This window comes from Barbatula barbatula (genome assembly GCF_947034865.1).
Source record: "Barbatula barbatula genome assembly, chromosome: 10".
Taxonomy (NCBI): Eukaryota; Metazoa; Chordata; class Actinopteri; order Cypriniformes; family Nemacheilidae; genus Barbatula; species Barbatula barbatula.
The window spans coordinates 8,338,557-8,360,510 of record NC_136773.1 but is presented as its reverse complement, the minus strand read 5'-3'; the positions used below and the strand labels follow the sequence as shown (position 1 = coordinate 8,360,510).

At 37.6% G+C, this 21,954-nt stretch overlaps 1 protein-coding gene across 1 annotated transcript; it reads left to right on the top strand.

The window, feature by feature from the left end:
- Positions 1 to 290: 290 nt before the first annotated feature.
- Positions 291 to 21,844, top strand: ppfibp2a (PPFIA binding protein 2a). Its single transcript, XM_079465634.1, has 23 exons — positions 291 to 473; positions 1,333 to 1,419; positions 2,445 to 2,558; positions 4,743 to 4,874; positions 9,141 to 9,359; positions 9,944 to 10,036; positions 10,764 to 10,875; positions 12,207 to 12,268; positions 13,059 to 13,134; positions 13,307 to 13,401; positions 13,491 to 13,558; positions 14,038 to 14,080; positions 14,508 to 14,549; positions 14,718 to 14,835; positions 15,959 to 16,088; positions 16,162 to 16,281; positions 16,362 to 16,509; positions 16,634 to 16,745; positions 16,902 to 16,990; positions 17,079 to 17,201; positions 17,399 to 17,524; positions 21,077 to 21,265; positions 21,353 to 21,844. Exons 1-23 carry the CDS (start codon positions 426 to 428, stop codon positions 21,554 to 21,556), a joined length of 2,550 nt encoding a protein of 849 aa, XP_079321760.1. The 5' UTR covers positions 291 to 425; the 3' UTR covers positions 21,557 to 21,844.
- The last annotated feature ends 110 nt before the right edge of the window (positions 21,845 to 21,954 follow it).

Below are 21,954 nucleotides of genomic sequence, written 5' to 3'. Positions count from 1 at the left end.
TGGTACTTATATAATCTCAAGTGGACGCTCTCGTCGCACTGCTTTTCAGCGAGCCCTATCTCTAGCAATTCACACACATTCTTTACTTGTGTCCTGGGCATGTGTTTGCAAATGGTGGGAAGACCCTTAACAAAGCATGCATTAATTATAAATAGCATAGGGTAAAAAAAGTTAGAAACAGAAAGAGAAATGGTTTGGCAGAAGAAGAAAGTTTGGAGGAGGAGAGTATAGGAGGAAAAAAAAGGGAGGGAGGAAACAAAAAATAGCAGCTGGCAAGAGTGAAGCCTGATATTACAGACTGCTGCACCAAACCAGATGCTCAGGCAAAGAGTGAAAACAAAGAAAGAGGCTTTACTTTCGTAAGACGTTTCAAGACTAGCGGATGTCATCGTATCAGGCATAAGATGTAGTAATGGACCTGCAGAATGGAATTGTACGTGGATTTTTACAGACATTTTGCATGGCTAAAAAAGGTGAGTGAGCACTTATACCGTATACTCCTTGGGCTCTTATTGATTATAAGCAGATTCTTTTTAGCTAAAGAAATGAAGGCTTGCCGAAAACAACATATATTATAACTAAATAATTGAATCGTTTTGAAGTCAGATATTGTAGAGCTCAGTGCAAACATTAAAATGCATCTTATTTAAGTCATTGGCCTGGCACAGGTTTTTTTTGTGTGGTAGTACCACCAATCCAGGTCTGTGCCACAAATAATAGAGACATTTTTTTTAACTGCATGAATTAAGATGTACAGCGAAGTCAAGTTTACGCTCAGTATTTAAAAAAGCCAATTTGGTGCAATGGCTTTGTAAACTCTTTGTATAATATACCTGAAACAACATGGTTGCTTCATTCTCCCTAAACTTTTTTCTTTATTGTTTGTAGTCTCTCTATAGTTTGTATATAATTATGCTTTATACTTGAAAATGTTGCAACAGATTGTGTATAAGACTAATAAAGTTAATCACACAAGTACGCATTCATTTATGTTACAGTAATACAATACAGATCCTTCACTGTTTTGTTTTAGCATTGTTCAGATATTCAACACATCACATGGCTTGTGTAATAAACCTACTTCGAGATGTAAATCTCTTAGGAAATTCTTGTCAGACAAAATCGTTTAATGTAAGCAGCTTAAGTAAAATGAAGTTTGGTAAAGCGCTGTTACAAATTTAACAAAGATTTAAATCTTTTAAACAGGAGATTTAGAGAAATGTATTTCAACCAGTGACCTACTATACACGTGGATCATGGTATGGCTTGTTTGCAGTCTTTTGCTTTCTTCTGTGCTGACTGTAACTGTAACTTTAACCACTTGTGAACCAGGTCAATGTGCAGAGCAAAGGCAACAGTGAGAGCTATCAAGAGTGGCTGTCGCGTCTAGAAGGAGATAAAGAATCTCTTGTGTTACAGGTAAAATATACTGTAACATTTATCTTAAAGGAGTAGTTCACCTACAAAATGAAGATTCTCTTTTCATTTCAAACCCATATAACTTTCTTTTTTCCACAGAACACAAAAGAAGAAATTTTGAAAAATGTTTGTAACAGAACAGCACTGCCATTCACTTTTATTGGCAAGTGAAGTGTTTTTCAAAACATCTTCCTCTGTGTTCTGCAGAAAAAAGAAAGTTATATGGGTTTGAAATGACAAGAGGGCATGTAAATCTTGACGTCATTTTCATTTCTAAGGACATCTGAACAGTACGACTTCACAACACATTTTCACGTATTCGTATTTCCTTCACATATTCATAACTTGAAAATGTAACCCTTTGAAAAGTTATAACCCTTAATTACAATATGGTACAATTCTGACATATTCACATACAAAAGTATATGTGTGAAAATAGAAAATGTACATTTTACACACTACTACCTAAGAAAATACCTAATGAAAAGAATGAAATCATACTGCTGTTTAAGGCGGCATGGTAATATGCATTATTATATTATTTATTCTACTGATTATATGAGCAAAAGACCTTCTCATACTGTCCACACAATCACTGTAACTGTCACTTATTGTGTCATAATTTTTTTTTAAACTTGACGCTTGAACCCTTTTGTGCTATAAGGTGTTAAAAGATTTCCTGTCACTACGGACTGCTGGTGTGTCATGGGATCATGGGTTTTAGATGGATTAGTCCTGTTCTGGCTTGTTGGGTTTTTAATAATAAGTTGTATGCTGCTAATAGGTGCTGAGCAAGTTTTACGGATTGATTATTCCTAAACAACCAGGCTGACAACAATATTCAAGACTGTATCACGCAAATTAATGGAATGGGCTTGACCTGCTGTCAATGACTAAAGATAATAACCGTGATAAAGAAACTGTGATTCTATTGTAAAATATGTATTTTCTTCAAGACATCATTAGGAGCACAGAAGACTGATTTAATGTACCTTGGCTAAACTTAATGTAAACCTGTTTTTCAGGTGAGTGTGTTGACGGACCAGGTGGAGGCTCAGGGTGAGAAGATCAGAGACCTGCAGAGCTCTCTTCAGGAATATCAACACAAGCTCAACTGCACTGAGGAGATGCTTCAACAGGTGCAAAACATTATTTAAGACAAAGGAAAGTTTTAAACTGAGATTTATCTTAAGTTATACAGTCAAACCAAAATGTATTCAGACACTATTGAGAATAGTTTTGGAGCAGAAGGCATCTTCTGTTTGCTTTATACTGCACCAGGGCTACCAACAAGTTTTATATTTCTACTCTGCAATCTTGAAAGCAGGTTTTTTGTGTGTTTTATTGCTTAACAAATGTAATGTACTAACTCCGTTATAGCGCACACGTTTCTTGGATTAGATTGAAAACTAAATTTTAGCCTCTCTTCCACCTTACACAAGCAGGAACTGCACATTATTTCACACATTTAACTTATTAAGTCCTCTCTTGATGATGTAAGAATAATAACAGTTATCCTACTTTCACTCAAATTAGTCATTTCTTCACAGAAACTGGGTGGACCAAGTTCTTAACGCCAAATAGTTGTTTAATGGGGAAGGTCCGTCATCATTACGTTTCATTATAGTTCACAACTATCATTATCCAGAAAATGTAAATAAAGTTGCTAGTTGTTCTTTTAACTGTAATAACTACTCTGTAATTTACTAGCATGTAAAATGTAATATAATGAATAATAATGAATATGCATTTAAGCATGAGATGAGGGGGTTTATTTAGCAAGTCAAGTCAGCTTTATTTATATAAGCGCTTTTGACAATTTTCATTGTTACAAAGCAGCTGTACAAGAAAGCATTGACTATGAGCAAAACATATAAGGTTATGCAAGTCAAAACACAGGTCAAATATCAGACAGACTATGAATTCCTATATACAGTGTTAATTAAATAAAACTATAAAATTCTAGCAGCCCCCCCGGCCAGGCAAACAGTGCAAAACAGTATGCAAACAGTGGCGAGGAACCCAAAAATCCATTGGAGGAGAAAAAACCCTAAGGGAAACCAGGCCTAACCAGTTCCCCTCTGGCAAAAGCTGCTGCCTCTGCACAAGCTCGACAGTGCTTGCACAACAAGGCAAAATAAAAAAATAATTAGATTTAAGATTAATAATTTTGTAGAGTTGCCATGTCCTTTGTGAAGCTCTATCGTCAGAGCATTTGTCAGGTCTAGCAATAACAACCTGTTGGATGTACATTATCCTCCTTATCAAGCGGCTAAATGCCACATAATTTCAGTCACAAAACTTGAAATAATATGGTAATAGTTAGGTATTTTGTCGATGTTGGCATGGGGAAATAGACAGAGTGATACATTTAGCATCTGTCGATATGCGTTTTTTTGGGGGGAAATAACTGACCAATCAGAATCAAGTAGAGGTATATGAAATCAGGTTAAGAATTCGTTGACAGCCGACACATGGCTTTTGGTGTTAAAATTAGGTCAGTGAGGAAAGAGAAATCATAATTTACAGCAACATAATGAAAAACAAATCAATAAAATAAAGCGAGTAAGAAAAACAAAGAAAAACAGGCCTGCTCGAGACATTTAGGATTTTCAAATGATGATGATAGAATCTTATAAATAATGGTATGATTCCTGTACTTTTTTATACTATTTAAATTACCTTTACATTCCTAAACCTTATTTTCTGAAAAGCTAATTGTGCAATTTTGTTTCATTTGCTTTGAAAGCTCTACAGCTGATTAAATATCCAGCATTTGCCTCTCAGATGAGAAGCTTTTTGGGCCATGTGCCTGTGGTCATAATGAGGTTTTGGCCTTCAACTGCGAATCTGATTCCATTCACACAGGCCTAATATTTTCCATATGCCGTCTCAGAAAGGTTCAAAGCTCATAGTAAAGTACCCAACACAAGCAACTGCCTTTTTGAAATGGGGCTTTAGACTCCTGTGTTGTCAAATGGATTCCTGTTCAGTGTGTTTTCCAAAAGTCAGTATGAGTTCCAAAAAGTATAAAGCTTTTAAATGGTTTGCATGGAATTGAGTGTTAGCATCTATTGAAACAATGCACTTTATTGCATTGTTTATCTTTCAGTTTACATGTCTCACATGTAATGTGTAAGCTTTCTCTTTGACATGTGACAGTCCCTACCAGAGAAGAGGGTAAATATAGCCCTCATAACCTGTGTATATTTAGCTATTGTGGGACTGCAGCTCGGCTCAGTCTTCAGATTTGTTTGCCTTAATACAGCTTGCTTAGTTTCTCTTGTTTTTTTTCTGTGATTGTATGGGCTCGGAATCTGTAGGAGCTAACAAGCAGGACTTGTCTGGAAACGCAGAAGCTGGGTTTGATGGAGGAAGTGTCCTGTCTGAAACTAAAGCTCGTGGACATGGAGGACAAACATGCTCAAAGCACTGAGAGACAACATAAAGCTGAGGTACAATTCTGATGATATCTAAACCCGTCTTTTCGATGATTTCATTTAAATTCATTGTTTGTATTACATTTGTTTTTTCCATTAAATTATAATGAAACACATTGTGTCAGAAATATATCAATACTAACTTGTTGCATAAAGAAATATCAAACGGTGATTAACTGACAAAAAGTTGTAAACATTTGTAAACCTTATTACATTGTTATTAAGTGTCCATTTCAAGAGTGTGTGTTGGTTCAATTACATTGAATGAAGGATTTTTGATATGTCAATTTTAAAATACATATAAATGATAATATCTATTGCAGTTATTCAAACATTATGAATGTGGTACTTTGGTGTAAATGCAGATGAAAATTTTTAATGAAGTGATTTTGGTGTTTTTCATCTATGAATTGGCCATTGCCCTAAAAAATTATTTTGCCCCTGATTTATCTTAAAATTAATTTTCTTGACATGCTTAACATGTCGGTACAAATCTTTAGTATTAAAAGTGTTTCAGTTTTGGTAAGTAATCTATACTGTCTTCTTATATTTACAACATTTACAAACGTATTTCCTGTAAATCACATACAACTGATATGCGTTAATGTACCATTCACTTAAGCTACTGTATCAGACATTCATATTTCAGCCACTAGATTCATTTTATTTTTAATTTAATACAACTATAGATGTTATTAGTCGCAACACATGATAAGTGGTGGTTATACATCATTGACCCTATTACAGATTGCGGCAGTGTAGGGTTGTTGTTGTTGTTGTAGTGAGTCAACACATTTGTCCAGTTTTGGTAATTTAGTGTGTGCTATGTTCATGTAATGACTATGTTCAGTGTAAGTACTGTGGTACAAAGATACCTGATGTAAATTATAACTTTCTGGATTTTATGTTGTGTTGGCGCAAGCAGTACTTGTTTGTGTTTTTTTGTACCTCTCATTTAAAGGTAACATGTTAGAGGATAGTACACGTGGGCACATGTGACATTTAGTCATGAGAGAAATCTAGAAGTTGAGTGAAAAATAGCCAAAGTGTTTTCAGCCTTGAAGATATTAAAAATGACCCCAAAAGTATAATCTGACAACTGCTAAGTTCCACACAGAGAAAGAATGGCATCAATGAGCATTCCATAAGCATGCCATACTCTCTCTCTCTCTCTCTCTCTCTCTCTCCCTCTCTCTCTCATACATGCTGTAAATAAGAGGGTCATCTAGTTTACTATGTTGTTGGTCTCTCCTGCCTTTCTGAAAGTTCTTCCGTACACTTGGAACACATTACTCTGCCTCACAAAGCTATATTTGACACCTTAATTGCTTGAATTTCATGAAGTTGATATGTAGTTGGAACTTATTTTCACCACTGTTTTTTTGCTTGGCAAACTAAACGTAATTTGTTTATTATAGGTAATTAACCGATAATGGAAACAGGAAAGCCAAGTTCCAGTTGATGACAGTTTTATGCATTGAATCATAAGTTCACTTGAAATGTTTTCAAAGATTAGTACCCAGACGTAGATGGTATTTTAAACACCACATTGGTAGTTGGTTTGTGTCTGAATGCCAATTGGAAATCCTGGAAAAGAAATCCTTGGCTCTTTAACAAAGGACCTTATATTACAGGCACTTGTATGTGAAATGGGTCACCTAGGTATTTGCACTTCCAAAGATCATTTCAAAAAGCTCAGACGGGTGTGAGTATTGTGGTACCATCTGTCAATCTAATGAGAAATTAAGAACTGGAATGCCCCTTAAATATTCCAGGTCTTTAAACTTAGAGAGTTACCAAACTGCAAAAGTCTGCTTTGTTTTAATGTGATGTGTGTAAGCAGGTTTATCATTCATATTTTTCAAATGGTAATGCTTTCAGTATCACTTTTAGTGTCCACTCAAGAAAGTGTGTCAGTGTCATGCTTTCCCTCCTCTAGGCCAGAAAATGACACGCATGTATGAAGGTGGAGTAATATTAGCAGCAGGGATTTTCAACTGTTATTCAACTGTTCAACTGTCGCCAGAACATCAGCTTCGATGGTGAAATGGCATTGGCTCTCGTGTGTCTCGTAACTGGTTGCGTCATAACGTTCCCTTACATTCTGAAACAGCATTGGCTGTCCTGCTTCAATTGCATTTACTCGCTAAATGTGAGTGTATACATCTGAATGATGCCGTGGTCAGACTTGAGAATTTGTACAGATGGTCTGCGAAAATAGGCGGGAGCAATTCCTTCAACTTTTACATTTCTGTACCGAGAGTTTATGCTGTGTTGTTTTGTTCTCATGCACTCAATTGGGCTCACACACTCAACACACACTCAATTCGCATGTCAGAGTGCTAAATATTTTCAGACGGGCTTGTGTTTCAGGTTTGACGCATTCGCATGCGTATGCGTATGAAGGGAAGTCAATGGAACCGTGGCTTGAAACGGTCAGTGATTGAAACCTACTGTGCTCGAACAACGATATTGTATGACTTTGTAATGCAATAGGACCTGTTCATAATGTTTTTATACTGTTTTTGGTTTTAATTAATGCCTATGGCTTACCTCTCTTTGCTTGTTGGGAGGTGAGTAGGAGTGCTCTAAAATACTAAAGTACTAAAATATATTTTTTTATATATCAGTACGAATAATACATATTTATAAAATCTTTCAGTTTTAATGTTGCAAGTGCAACGAACTGAGTGTGTCATTTTCAAACTTAGTGGAGGCAAAGCTGACACCCATTGTCAGGAATTGGGACAGGAGAAGACCCCAAATGCAGGCAGCAGTGCAAACAACAAATCAACTTTAATAATATAAAACAAAAAACTCAGGCAGGGTTACAGAGAAGCAAGCTTGAACGCAAGCAGTACAAGACAAATCTGCACAGAACATAAAACACAAGGGCATTAAATAGGGAGGCTAACAAAGGATAATTAACAAGGGACGGAATGAAACACTGATGGAAAGCTAAAGGAGGAAACAAGAGGGGCAGGGTCAAAGGCGAGACCGGAGAGAGTGTATGTTATGTCAGAACCAACAATAACATGTCTCACTCCACACAAAACATGAGACTCTGTCATGAACCTGCCACTAAAGAAAGAAAGAAAGAAAGAAAGAAAGACATGACATGATGAGGCAGATCATGACACGCCCCTGGCGTTCACCAATGGGGCAGACTAATGTGACATGACAAACTGGGTAACAGACAACATCGAACAAAACATGGTAAACAATAATTATTGCAGACAAGAATAAAGGCAAAAGGCATAAAGACAAGATGCCGGCTGGATCACCGGTTGGACACCTGCAGGGAAGCAATGGGGGTGTGGCTAGCTCTGTACTGGAGTAGTCGGACGGGGAGTCCCACGACTCCCTTCTCTCACGCCTTCCACGGAGGCTGGGAGGAACTGGGACAGCTGAGCTCGGGAAGGGAGGTGGTTTGACCAGCTCATCTCGAAGCTGCGGCCGTTCCACCAACTGTGGGAACGGCTGAAAGACCAACTCTTCCTGCTCCGGAAAAGGTAGAGGATCGAACATCCTGGCCACCAGATAGGCAGGGACCAGCACCTTGGGAACAGAAGCCTTTACGTTGTTAACGCAATGCTCTTACCCCTGAGCTACAGGAAAGGCAGGGAATGAAACACTGGAATGGAAACCTAACGAGGAAACGAGAGGGGCAGGGTCAAAGACGAGACCGGAGAGAGCTCATGTTATGTCAGAACCAACAATAACATGTCTCTCTCCATAGAAAACATGAGGCGCTGTCATGATCCTGCCACTAGACCAAGAAAGACATCACCAATTTACTTCCTGCTAAATTCAATTTCTTATTCAAATTAAGTTTTTGTAGAACTGACTTTGCAAATCTAGTTACCATTTCAGGTCATTGCAGCATTATCTTGTGTATGTTTGTCTCTAGTACTTGCTCCAAAAACATTAAAAATGCAAATTAACCACTATAAATAGAACCATTTTAAGTTTCAGGCCTCAAGTCTATAGTCCTTGACTAAAGTAAATGTGAGAACTGTCTAAACTGAAAATTGCTGCTCCGACATATCTTAATTGATTTGTTATTCTTGCCTGGCAAACGACCCCTGAATCTATGTAAATAAACACTACAGGAAAAACACTCTAATTTACATCCAGTTAACAAAGGGGATTTCTTTTGTAACCTTGTTCTTCAAATAACTTGAAAAACACATACCTCCACATATCATGTCTCCTTCCCTTAATTCATAATTTTCACTTCCTCTCATCTCCTTTTATCTGTTTTTCTGTCCTGTCTGACAGAGCGTAGTAAATCTGATCAGTGAGCTGCAGGAGCAGATGTGCAGAATTCGGCAGGAGATCTCCTGTAAGATCACAGAGAAGCCAGTTGAGATGGACCCAGAGAAAGGTTGTGAAAGAGTACAGGCGTCTCTGACTGAGCTGAAGCCAGCAGTGGGTCAGAGATCCGGAGCTTTCGTCACACTTGGACACGCTCAGACACAGGCACTGCATGAATCTCATGTATGTAAAATGGCAGTGTGTGTTGCTAAACTTTCCGCATTAAGCATAATAGCAGCAGTGTTTTATAAAAGAGTCTTTTACACTAATGCAAAGGAGCTTTACACAAGGACACAATATAAAACAAACTAAAAACTGTACTTTGAATAAAATTTTAAAAGTGCTTTAGCACTAACTCTAAACGATGAACGTTTTAGCAGCATTTGGTTCAGCTACGAAAGTCTTGAAATGAACCAAGCAGCTTTATCATGAATGCAAGACACTTGCTAAAATTAATTATTGAAAAAAATTGCAAACTATTAAAAAAATCATTGTGGTGTGTCATAAAGTCTATTGCATGTAGGCTCCAACCTACAACATTAACATTGTGTGTAACCAAAATTGTCATAAAGTAGTAGTTTTCTGTAAGTTGTGATGTGTGGAAAAATTTCAGATTTACCGTCTATAGTCATTTTTGCAGAGGTAATAATTTGTTCCCATGACTATCGTTGATTTTAGTTTTCTATGAAATTCGTGCCATAATTAGATTCTGTCTTTTAAGGAGGCTGTATGATATAAGTAATCATTTTAAGTGTCTATTTCTACAGAATGAGCTTCAGGATCTGAAGCTGTTAAAAAATCGAGTTGAACAGCTGGAACAAGAGAAGTCAGAGTACAAGCTAAAGCTAAAGGCGACACAGGTACTGCCACACAAGTGAGACTTAGTGCTTTACTTATGGTTTATGGTGCTGATGGAAAGTTAAACGTGTTTTAAGCACTGTTAGCCATTGTAGAACTTCTGCCAGATAGCTGTTTATCCTCTTTCCAAAACATATCCCACTAAGACACCATTGTACTGTTTTGATTGAAGTACAAAACCATTAAACGGTTTACAAACATTTCCTATGCTTGGTATTGTAGTAATCATGTGACCTTTTTCAGCATTGATTCCCTCTTCCTCTCTTCTCTGTTTAATATGTGTGTCCACACAGCTTAAAGTCCGGGGTAAACATATATTGTTAGAGTTTTTCATACCATAGAACAATCTGTTAGCCAAATATGACTAAATGCAAATGAATGATTAAAAAAAGGAAATAAATTATTTATCAAAATATTGAAAAACTGAGCAGTACTCCCACCCTAAGAGCAGGTCCTCTGTCTGTGCTGAAACCACACCCACTCGCCTCTGTCAGCCTGAGTTCTCTATAAGAGAAGAGTTTACCTGTAGGATTTTAATTCAAACAGTCAATCCATGCTGTGTTTAAGCATTTCTAGCATGTATCATTTCTAGCATGAAATCATTCTTAAAATTCACTTTACTCTTTTATAAGATGATGTGTTGTACTTAACTGACTACTGTAAATGTTTTAGATGTTTATACATGTCAAATGATGACAGGAAGTGTGAATCTTTCTTTCTAACATTTAGGCAGAGATCACAAGTTTGCAGCAACTGTTGAGCTTTAAAAATTCTGAGATTGAGAGTCTACAGTCTCAGCTGCTCTCCAGATCTCCAGTGTCTGTGGATAGCTCTGAGAGAGGTACAAATGCATTTTCTCATGCATGTCAAGACTAACCTCGCCTGCAATGTAATGTTTTTAACTGGTGTCTAAAACTAACAGGTTTATTACCTAGTTACAAATGAATATACTGACCATGCAGACCAATGAACAGAGATGTGGCTTTTGGTGGCTGATAACTGGAAAGATAGATATGAATAGATAGATGGCTTTAAAGGATCCCACAAAAGTACGGAAATATTTGTTTAACATAACAAACATGAATTTGTTATGAATAGAACACACTTGTATAATCCTATTAAAATATAGTAAAGATGATCATTTGGAAAATATGTTTTTATTGTGAATTATGTACAGTGTTCTGTGGCTCTTCAGGTGGATACTTATACTTGTGATTTTGTAGAACATTTTCAGATATTTTATCAAAACGTTGAATATATTTAGTAAAATAAAAATTAATTCAATTTGAGCTTTTTTAGTGTGTATTCCATAATAGAAAATTCCACCCACCACACTGTTTATTTGGCCTTTAAAACATATTGGTTGACAGCTTTATTTTAAATTGTGTGTTCTCGTTTCGTTTTGACATGTTCTCGCCATTAGAAGATATTTACAGAAATAGCAAAAACTATTAAAACGAAATGCAAAGCACATCTGTGCATGTAAAACTCATTTCTGTTTCACTATGTGCATGCTCTTATTGTTTAATGGGACTGTAAACTATGTGTGTGTCTATGAGGTGGTGAGTTTATAGCTCGACTTTATAGCTTCTATATAGAAAAGTTTGAGACCAGGTTGATTCCTTTTTCTTTGTCTGTAAAACATTATTATTTCTGAGTTGTAGACCTTTAAATGTTGACTAAATAAAATCTAGGTAGTAACTACACTGTAAAGACTTTCTGCAGAAATGACTATTTACTCATATTTTAATATAATATTACTGGCAGCAGTTTGCCCGTAACTTACTTTAGATTTACATTCGTGTAATTTACTGGCAACAGTTTGTTCAAAGATAAATGATCATTAAACACTGACAAGTCTTTATCCATACAGAATAAAACTATAAATACAGAAAAAGGTTCCCAGAATGCTTTGCATGAGGCTGTTATTATTATTTTTTTCTGTAAAGATAAAGACTTGTTCATGTTTACTGTTCATTTAACTTAAATTAAACCGTTGCCAATAAATTAGATGAATATACATCTACAGTAAGTTACTGGCAACTAGCTGCATAACTACAGTCAAAATGTTTACAGTGTAGTAGACGTAAACACAGACACACTTCCTTGTTTGTTGTTAAACTGTATGGTATATTTCTTGCATGTGATATTCTTATTTTTCTTTGTCAACAGATCAGGAGGTCCAGAGATTAAAAACTGGGATGGAATCACTTATTGCAGCCAATGATGAAAAGGTAGACTGTAAAACATTTATGTAGAAATTACAGTATTAATGGCAGTAACTTGCCTGTAACGTACTGTAGATTTACAATTATGTAACAGTTTGTTCAAAGATAAATGATCATTAAACATTAACAAGTCTTTATCCTTACAGAAAAATAACAGACTCATGCAAAGCATTCTGGGAACAAAAAACAAAAAGGTTTATGTGGATTTCTGGTTCACAGAATGCTTTGCATGAGGCTGTTATTTTATCTTTTTTTGCTGTAAAGATAAAGACTTGTTAATGTTTCACATTCATTTATCTTTTAACAAACTGTTGCTAATAAATGATAATAAATATAAATCTGTTACTAGCAAATAGCTGCACAACTACAGCAAAAAACGTTTACAGTGTACAGTATAAACTGTAAAAGTATATAAAAAAATTAATAAGTTCAAAAACATAAATATTAATACATCAATTATGGTAGCTGTTATTATCACAGATTTAAAAATAAAATCTGGAAATCCGAAACTTTCCAAACATTCTTTCAACACACGTCTCTCCCCACGGCAATGTCCACAGGGTGAGCCGCATACTGGGGCTTTTGTTCCTCTCGGTGTGTTTATGGACCTGAGTACGCAGAATGTCTGTGAAACAAAATCCAGAGGAGGTTTCTCCAGTACTCCGAGTACTAAATCTCAGATTTAGCCTATGATTTATTGCCTTCTCTGTCTATGATGTATATGTGCTGATGTGACACTTACTGATTGTTGTCATTTATAGCCAATTATTTTGATTTATTGTTATTATGTTTTTAGGACCGGCGAATAGGAGAGCTTACTCAACTCCTCAGCCAGTGCAGACAGATAAGTGACGTCGTGACTTTAGTTCAAGGTAGATCTTACCAAAAATTTTTGAGACAGTTAGATTTTAAGTAATTTATTTCTTTAAAACTCTTCTGTTTTTTGTTTTTATTTCTCTGGGGTTGTTTTTTAGTAGTAGTAGTAGATATAGTTGTTGTTGATTGTAATAATGAATAATATCAAACTGATATCATATTTTACAGCATCTGGAGACAAATCTGTTCCCATCAGCAGTGAGGAAGACGTACAGAACGGAAGTATAAACATGAAATCTTATAAACACAAGGCTCACGCTGAGGTTTGTGTTGTGAGTGATTGTTCATCAATGTAAACTTCAGATTTTCAGTGATGTTCAGTTTCTTATCTGTGCTTTCCTTTATGACAAAGTTGACCTTCAGTAGCTCATCTCCCTTATTGGTCTCTTCAGTTTCTTCACAGAAGGATGTGAACTCAAGGTAATAGTATATCTTTATTGAGACCTTGTGTGCTATGAGATGGAAATAAAATAGTTGTTGTTATTTTATAATTATAGCTCGGTTATAGCTCCATTATGCCTTTATTGTCGTTACTTCCTTAGCATTAATAGTCTTTACTGAAAACCATGCTACCAGTATTTTAAGTGCTGGCCCTCCCGGATGAGTCTGTTTACCCCAATGTTTTTTCTCCATTTATTCATCATTAGAGTTTTGGTTTCTTGACTGCTGACATTAGACTGTCTTAGGGTTCTGTCAATTCTGTTAAGATTGCTTTTATTGGGATGACCTTATTTTTCAATAATTCCATGTACTGTGCAGTATTCTTTTTAGTATTCTGTTTGTACTTGTTACACTTCATTTCCTCTGAAGCTACAATGCAACGATGCAACTTCAAACTGTATTGTATTGTAATATAAACACTGTACATTTAAATTGAACTGAATTGTTATTTTCTACAGATCCTTCAGCATGGACGACATGAAAGCCAGCTCAGAACAAAAGGTTTGGCCAAACCACCTCAAATCACTTCATTAACTTTGATATAATTGTGCTGTGACATGTAGCTGCAAATTCACATTTAATTAATAAATGAATTAATGATTAATAAATCTTAAAATCCCATGAAACCAACCCGGAATGTAGATCATGCAGTTGGTCCTATAAAAAGCTGGGGGAAGGGGGGGGTTGAGTGCATCAACCCATACATCATATTGTAATGGACTTTAATAAAACACAAGCATCTATTGCTGTCCCATGCTCATCGTCGTCAATGTGATATTATCTTTCTGAAGACTACGCGTGGCTAAAAATTCTGAATGACATAGACAATGCATAGTGATGTACGATTCAAATCCAGACTAACAGCTCTCGTCAAACACAAGGCATTGCTAAAAGTCTCATCTTGCAAACATTTGTTGTGTTTTCATAGGCTCTGGAAGGAAAACTGCAAGAGTCTGTCCTGACGGAGGAGGTACAGTGATTGTCAACCAACCAGTTCTCAATCTTTCATCTACACACTTATCTTTTTTAATTCATCCTAGTCTTCTGTTAACTTTAAACAAAGGATGTCTGCACAGCTCCTATCCCGGCCCTGTTGATAATAGTAAACTTCTGATAACATTTTTGCCCACTTTTAAAGATTCATCCAGCTGATAACAGACAACAAACACCCCCAGCGATACAGAGTCTCTCGCAGAAAAGAGAGAGTGAGGCGAGTGGCACATCAGACCAGAGTTCTCCAGAGGACGTCAGCCTTAGTATGAAACTCTTTTATGTCCACTTTCGAATGTGCTAATTTTAATATTTTACCATCTGTATGTCCTATAGTGTGTGTAAGAGAACAGATTTTAACTTGTAAAATAAAGTATGGGCATCCTTTCATGCCCAACACTTTCCATGTAGACAGGAACATATGTTATACGTTCTGATTATGTAAAGTCAATGCACAGGTAGTGAGACCTAGACATGACCAATGCTTATGTAGTATCACTTCTTTTTGTATGTTGTCTCTCGGGCATGGCTCTCTGGGAAAATTAAAGCACAGGATCAGAAGCTTTTAGATATCTGCCCTCTATTTTTGGTCAATCGCTTGAATATATATTTCTAGTCGATTCTCCACCCATGCTCTGGGGCAAAACCACTTCTACCATCCGTTAAAACCTCTCTCCATCTCCCTGATCCTTTGATGGGCTCTAATGAAAGAGCCTTCATATGGACCCCACCTGTTTGGCAGTCTCTGGAACTGAAGCATGACTGAAGGGAGACCAAACCACTGCCAGATGTGGCTTGACGGAACCATGCAGTCAGGGGCTGCTACTGGAGACTAACCCTGCTCCATTGGTCTCTGTGTGAAGAGTGCCGCTGTTTTCAATTCATTTCCACAACATTTACATTACATTCAGGCATTTAGCAAACCCTTTCATCCAAAACGACTTACTGTACAAAGAAATTAGGAGACAATAAAGCAATTTGTCATAAAGAGGCAATAAGACAACAAGTGCTTATACCAAGTTACTAGTTTTCACAAAGCCCTACAAAACATTAGCAAAGAAACTGGGATGAGCTACAGTTTTATGTTGGTTTATGTGCATTTTAAACAAACAAAGGGTCATCAAGATCTATACTTTTCAATGTAAATCTTTCAATTGCCAACTCTACTGCTCAAAGATATTATATTTCTTCATTTAGAACCTGTATCTTCTCCATGGATACCAATATTAGGCGTATTTTTCTGTTATTGTGTTTTCTTTGTTTTCACACATGGAGGGATGAGTGTAAAATGAGCCACCCCGTAAAGTAGTGACAAATTATCATGAAATCGTGTTTATGAGGAATTGGAATGTGAGATTTCTAACTCTTAGAAATCCCCGCCCCTCTCAGGAAACACAGAGAAAATGAAGGACACAACATCTGATCTATCATCACTGTCGTCTGGAGTCGATTCTGGTCAGCAATCACCTGTGTTACAGGAAAATGTAAAAAACACCAGCATATGCAAACTTTGGGGAAAGTGAGTATGTTTGTGAGTGTGTGTTAGTAAAAGAGAGAGCGTGTTTCTAAGAATTGTACGTGTTTGTGTTGAGGATCAAGAAAACAGGTGTGCTCTCAGATGACTTGGAGCCCGCCGCATTCAGGAGAGGAGGGTTCAGGGCCACAGCGGGACCCCGGTTAACACGGACCCCTGATTCAGGACACTCAGCTTGGTAAATGTTGCATTTAAGCAACTAACTGTCAAGTAACTGTCCCTCATATATCTATAACAAAATGTTTTGATGTTCATCAGTCTGCACACGCCATTCTGTACGTGGAACACAGAACAGGTGTGTAGCTGGCTGGAGGAAAGCGGTTTTGGGCAGTACGTAAATTTGGCCCGTCAATGGGTGGATAGTGGACAAACCTTACTTTCTGCCACTCCACAGGAGCTTGAGAAGGTCTACATTTATTATTATAAGAAAAGTATTGTATTATCAATATTTTATTGTAAAGTTTAAAATGACGCATAGTTGCATAAGTAGTTTGTGTTTTATTTACAAAATGTGTTTGTATTTCCTGCAGGAGATTTGTATAAAACATCCTCTGCACAGAAAGAAGCTGCAATTGGCACTCAGAGCCTTCAATAACAAGTCAATGGAAAAATCTTCTGAACTGAATCACATCTGGGTTACACGTACGGATTTTGTCACCAATTAATTACATTTTACATGGAGAATGATCTTAGACAGGCCTTTACGTGTTCTATGAGAATAATGCATGTCACCCTTTCTTCAAGTCTGTATCTGAAATATTATTTTTGATGGTTTAAATTTTTACTTTGCATTTGAAGGCTGGCTTGATGACATTGGCTTACCACAGTACAAAGATCAGTTCTATGAGAGCAGGGCTGATGGAAGAATGCTACAGTATTTGACGGTGGTAAGAGTAAATGATCTACCGGAATGTTAAAAATAACATCTCTGCACATTTATGATGCACTGTAACTGTGCTTGTTTTTCTCTCTCAGAATGATCTACTGTTCCTGAAAGTCACCAGCCAACTCCATCATTTGAGCATTAAATGTGCTATCCATGTTCTTCATGCCAACAAGTTCAACCCACACTGCTTGAGACGGAGACCAGGGGATGAGGTCAGACATATGGGTGCATTATATTTACATTATCGTCGTCTGGGAGTCAAACCCATGGACTTACCTCTGCTCTGCTCATGCAATGCTCTACAAACCGAGAACACTACTTATAGGAATAAAATACATGGAAAATTGGAAATTCATCAGACAATTAGATGACACGTCGTTTTAAACAGTTTTCGCTTTTTTCCATACAGAATAAGACTTCTCCCTCCGAGGTGGTTCAGTGGTCTAATCACCGTGTGATGGAGTGGTTGAGGTCAATTGATTTAGCCGAATATGCTCCAAACCTGAGAGGCAGTGGAGTTCATGGAGGCCTGATTGTAAGTCATTGACTTTCATTACACATTTGAGTATTTCTGCAATCGTTGTGTCCGAAATCGCCTACTTCCATACTACATAGTAGGCCAAAATGAGTATGAATCATGAATAGAATTTCCGAAACCTCAGTATGCAAAAAAACTTAGGCAAAAAATACCCGGATGGTCTACAACTTCTGCTGAGATTCCTGAGTGTGAATCGGATAGACACTTCTCTATCCCATGATGCCACGGGAGCTGAGCAATGGTCAAATTTAGAAAAGTTATTCAAACAAAATGAATCTCATACTCCGTACTCCGTACCCCGTACCCCGTACCCCATACTCCATACTCCATACTCGTACCCCATACTCGTACCCCATCCTCATACTCCATCCTCATACTCCATCCTCATACTCCATACTAGTTCTCGTGCTCATGCTCGTAATCCATACTCCATCCTCCACACTCATACTCGTACTCGTACTCCATACTCGTACCCCATACTCGTACCCCATACTCGTAATCCATACCCAATCCTCCACACTCATACTCGTACTTCGTACTCCGTTCTCGTACTCCGTACTTATACTTATAAACGCCATACTCCATACTTCAAATTCCGAACTCAATACTCGTACTCCGTGCTCGTGCTCCGTACTCGTACTCCATACTCATTATCGTCTAATATATATTATGGAAGCGATGTATAAGCAATTTTGGATGCATCCTGGGGTATATATATACAAACTGAAGAGGGCTAACAGGACACACCTGGGAGACAATCAACAGGAAACGAATGAACAAAAGAACTACAAATGACTACAAAACAGGACGGGGAAACAGGATAAAGTATATCAAAATGTCTAGGTATTCAGACAAAATAATTAGATGGAAAAATGCTGTTCACCCTGAATTAGATCAATTACATTATAATTCTACCAAGCCCAACAACAAAACTGACCCAAACTGTTGGTCAGGAGTAAAATCATGATAATTAGATTAGATTAGATTCAACTTTATTGTCATTACACATATACAAGTACAGTGTAACGAAATGTAGTTTAGGTCTAACCAGAAGTGCAGTTAGCAAGTGCAGGATATACAGTTAGAATAAATACAGAATACAATATGAGAGAATATAATACAGTGGGCATGGATTATAAAAATATTTGGCAGTAGGAATGTTCTGTGAAAATATGACAGAAGGTATATACTATGAACAATAATGTACAGGTGGATATGAACAGATAATAATTTAGACTAAAATAGTGCAAGTGACTTAGGTATGCATAAATTATTGACATTGGCTATTAAAGTTGCAGTGCAATAGGCGAGTTAATGCAGTTGTTGAAGTTACAGTGCAGTGGATGAGTTAATGCAGTTATTAAAGTTACGGTGGAGTATACGAGTTAATGCAGTTAATAGGTTGCAGTCCAGAAGATGAGTTAATGCAGTTTATAGGTTACAGAGCAGTAGATTAGTTATGTCAGGATCTGGGTATCCTCCTTATCTCTTCCTTTATACTCTCGCTCTCATTTACCCCTTTACACACACATTTATACAGAGTTATTCTTCATCTCTCTTTGATACACGTTAACCCTGTTTTCAGCTGTCGCACGTCACAATCAGCGCTCGCGCTGTCTTGCGGTGACACCTGTTTCTCGTCTTGTCTTAATTAGTCTGTCTACTTCTAGCGTTTGTTCCTTCTGTTTCTTGTCGGATTATTTTGTGAGTAAGATCGTGTCTGCTGGCATTATATTTACCCTGTCTTGTTTTTTAGAGCTGCCTTGCCTTGCCTTGCCTTGCCTTGCCTTGCCTTGCCTTGCCTTGCCTTGCCTTGCCTTGCCTTGCCTTGCCTTGCCTCCAGCGACCTGTTGAGATCGGTCAGTTCTCTGGACTCTGTTCTTATCTCCTCCTCAGAGGTTCCTACATCTACGGGGAATTGTTCCCTGAGGCATTCGGATTATTGTTGCATTTAAGGGGACCTGCTCCCTCGAGCCGTGTGGATTACTCTTGCATCTAGGGGAATTGTTCCCTGAGACATACAGATTATTTTTGTGTTGCATTTTTCCTGTTTTGTTCCTGACCTCCTCGGGAGAGTATTTCTGTTCTATTTTTGCACAGCTATTGAGTCTGGCATTTCTGTTGTACATTAAAGCCTCTGGATTGTACCTACCTCGCTCTTGGGTCTTCTGTTTCGTACCACATAACAAGTTAATGCAGTAATTGAAGTTACCGTGCAATAGATGAGTAGATGCAGTTAATAGAGTTACAGTGCAGTAGATAGGTTAGTGCAGTTATGGAAGTGGTCCATTAGTGCAAATGAGCATTCAGTTAAATATTCCTGGAGTGCAAGTGAGCAGTATAGAGTGCAAATGATGCTGTGTGTGTGTAAACAGTCCGGTAGAGCAGATACATGAAGTACTGGTGTGTACAGTTCAGTCATGCATGCAGCCCTGTAGTGCAATGTAAACAATGTTATAGCAGCATTGGAGTTAAAGGTAAGAGAGGTAGTGGAATCAGTGGGGGGCAGAGTTCAATAATGAAAAAGCTGTTTCTTAGTCTGCTGGTTCCTGTCCGGAGGTACCTGAAGCGCCTACAGGAATGCAGGAGAGTAAACAGTCTATGAGCGGGGTGAGAGGAGTCCTTGAGAATGCTGCGAGCTCGTCGCAGACAGCGTTTCTTCTGGACAGACAGCGTTTCTTCTGGAAGTCACCAGCTTTTCCATCACACAATTTCAATGTGTAACAACCTGAAAATGACTTACGAAACAGTATACTTTAATAACTTTACCTTCATTGTTGGCATCAATAGTGTAAAAAGCGCTATATAAATAGAAGTTGAGTTGAGGACATGGATTTTTTAACTGCAGGTCAGGACCCTCTTGTGGGTGCCGTAGTAATTTGTCTGTAGCAGTGACAATAAATAAAGTTTCGTCCAATTTACGAATAACAATGGAAATCGTTTGGTTAGATTTACATAAAGTATTTGTCACGTAATGCCACAGACTCGAGACGCGGCGAATGGAAGCAATACTAGATACACGGAATGAGCACGACAACACTGACGTTCAAACAATAATGGAAAACGATGGGGCAAAGAGAGTGATCCTATATAGCCCACTGGTGTTGAGGGGATCATTCACAGGTGCGGGGATTGCAGACATGAAACAGGTTATGGAGTGTGAAGGATCGTGGGAAGTGAAGTCCTTGGGGAAAGCACGTAGAGAAACAGAGAGGAACCGTGACAGTATTTTCTTATTGCCATTTAATTTTGTTCATACAAACGAGGCAAAACGAATTATTCTCTATGAATGCATGTGCATATTTCCATTTGAAAATATTTTGGTGGGTAGATTGAACTTGTCTAGGTGGGTCTTGAAGTTAGAAATGTGGCAGCCACCGTAAAAAATACTGTTGTCTGCTTGGGTTTTTCCAAATTACTAAATTAAGAAAAAATAATTTCGAATTTCTTGAATTTCAAGACTCCCCCTGCAGTAATACAAATCAACTAAATAAAGTGTAATTTAAAAATTTGCAAAAATCTGCTTATACAGTATATTTTGTTCATCAGATTCTGGAGCCTCGCTTTAACTCTGAAACATTGGCCATGCTCCTCAACATCCCCCCACAGAAGACCCTCCTCAGACGGCACCTTGCTACCAGCTTTAGCACACTTGTCGGATCTCAGGCACAGCTAGAGAAACGGGAATTTGCCAATGCCAGCGGGCATGCACCACTTACCACCACTGCCAAAGTCAGGGTATGATAGTTTTTCATGCTTCATATCAAAATATGAGCTATTGCCCATCACATCCGTAACAGTGTTCCTTTGATTTCTCTGTTTTAGCCAAAGAAGCTAGGCTTTACCCACTTCAGACAACTAAGAAAGTTCAGGACAGAAGAATCAGCAGATTACATCTGTCCCATGGAAACAGGGACCCCGCCGATTCTTAGTGGGTCACCAAAGCGACTCTTTGGGAGCTTCAGAGGCATGAGCCCTGTCTTAGATAATGACTTAAACAGACTGGAGCAGGCTGGGTCCTCAAGTTAACTCAATGCTTCCTCTATTCAGTAAATCAAACCCTGCAGCTCCAGTAAGATCGATTAATGCCAGTACTGCTTCAGGAACCTCAATATTACTGACGTGAATTGGTATTAAAATAGATTAAAATCACCAGCCTACCATCTGAATCTTCTAAAAAGCAACAGAAATTACTGAGTCATATTTGAAAACGGCTGTAGTATCTTTGAAAATGTGGAATGTCGAAAATGCAATTTAATACTTAAATAAATAATTTATACCATCTATAGCAATCTTAAGTAAAAAGTTTCTTTCTCCATTTGTGTGCTCCTTCATTGCTTTTGGAAACATCATAGTAATAAAGTTCTCGCAAATTAAAACGATCCATTAAAAGGCTAGCTTTATATGCATATAATGCCCTGTATGAC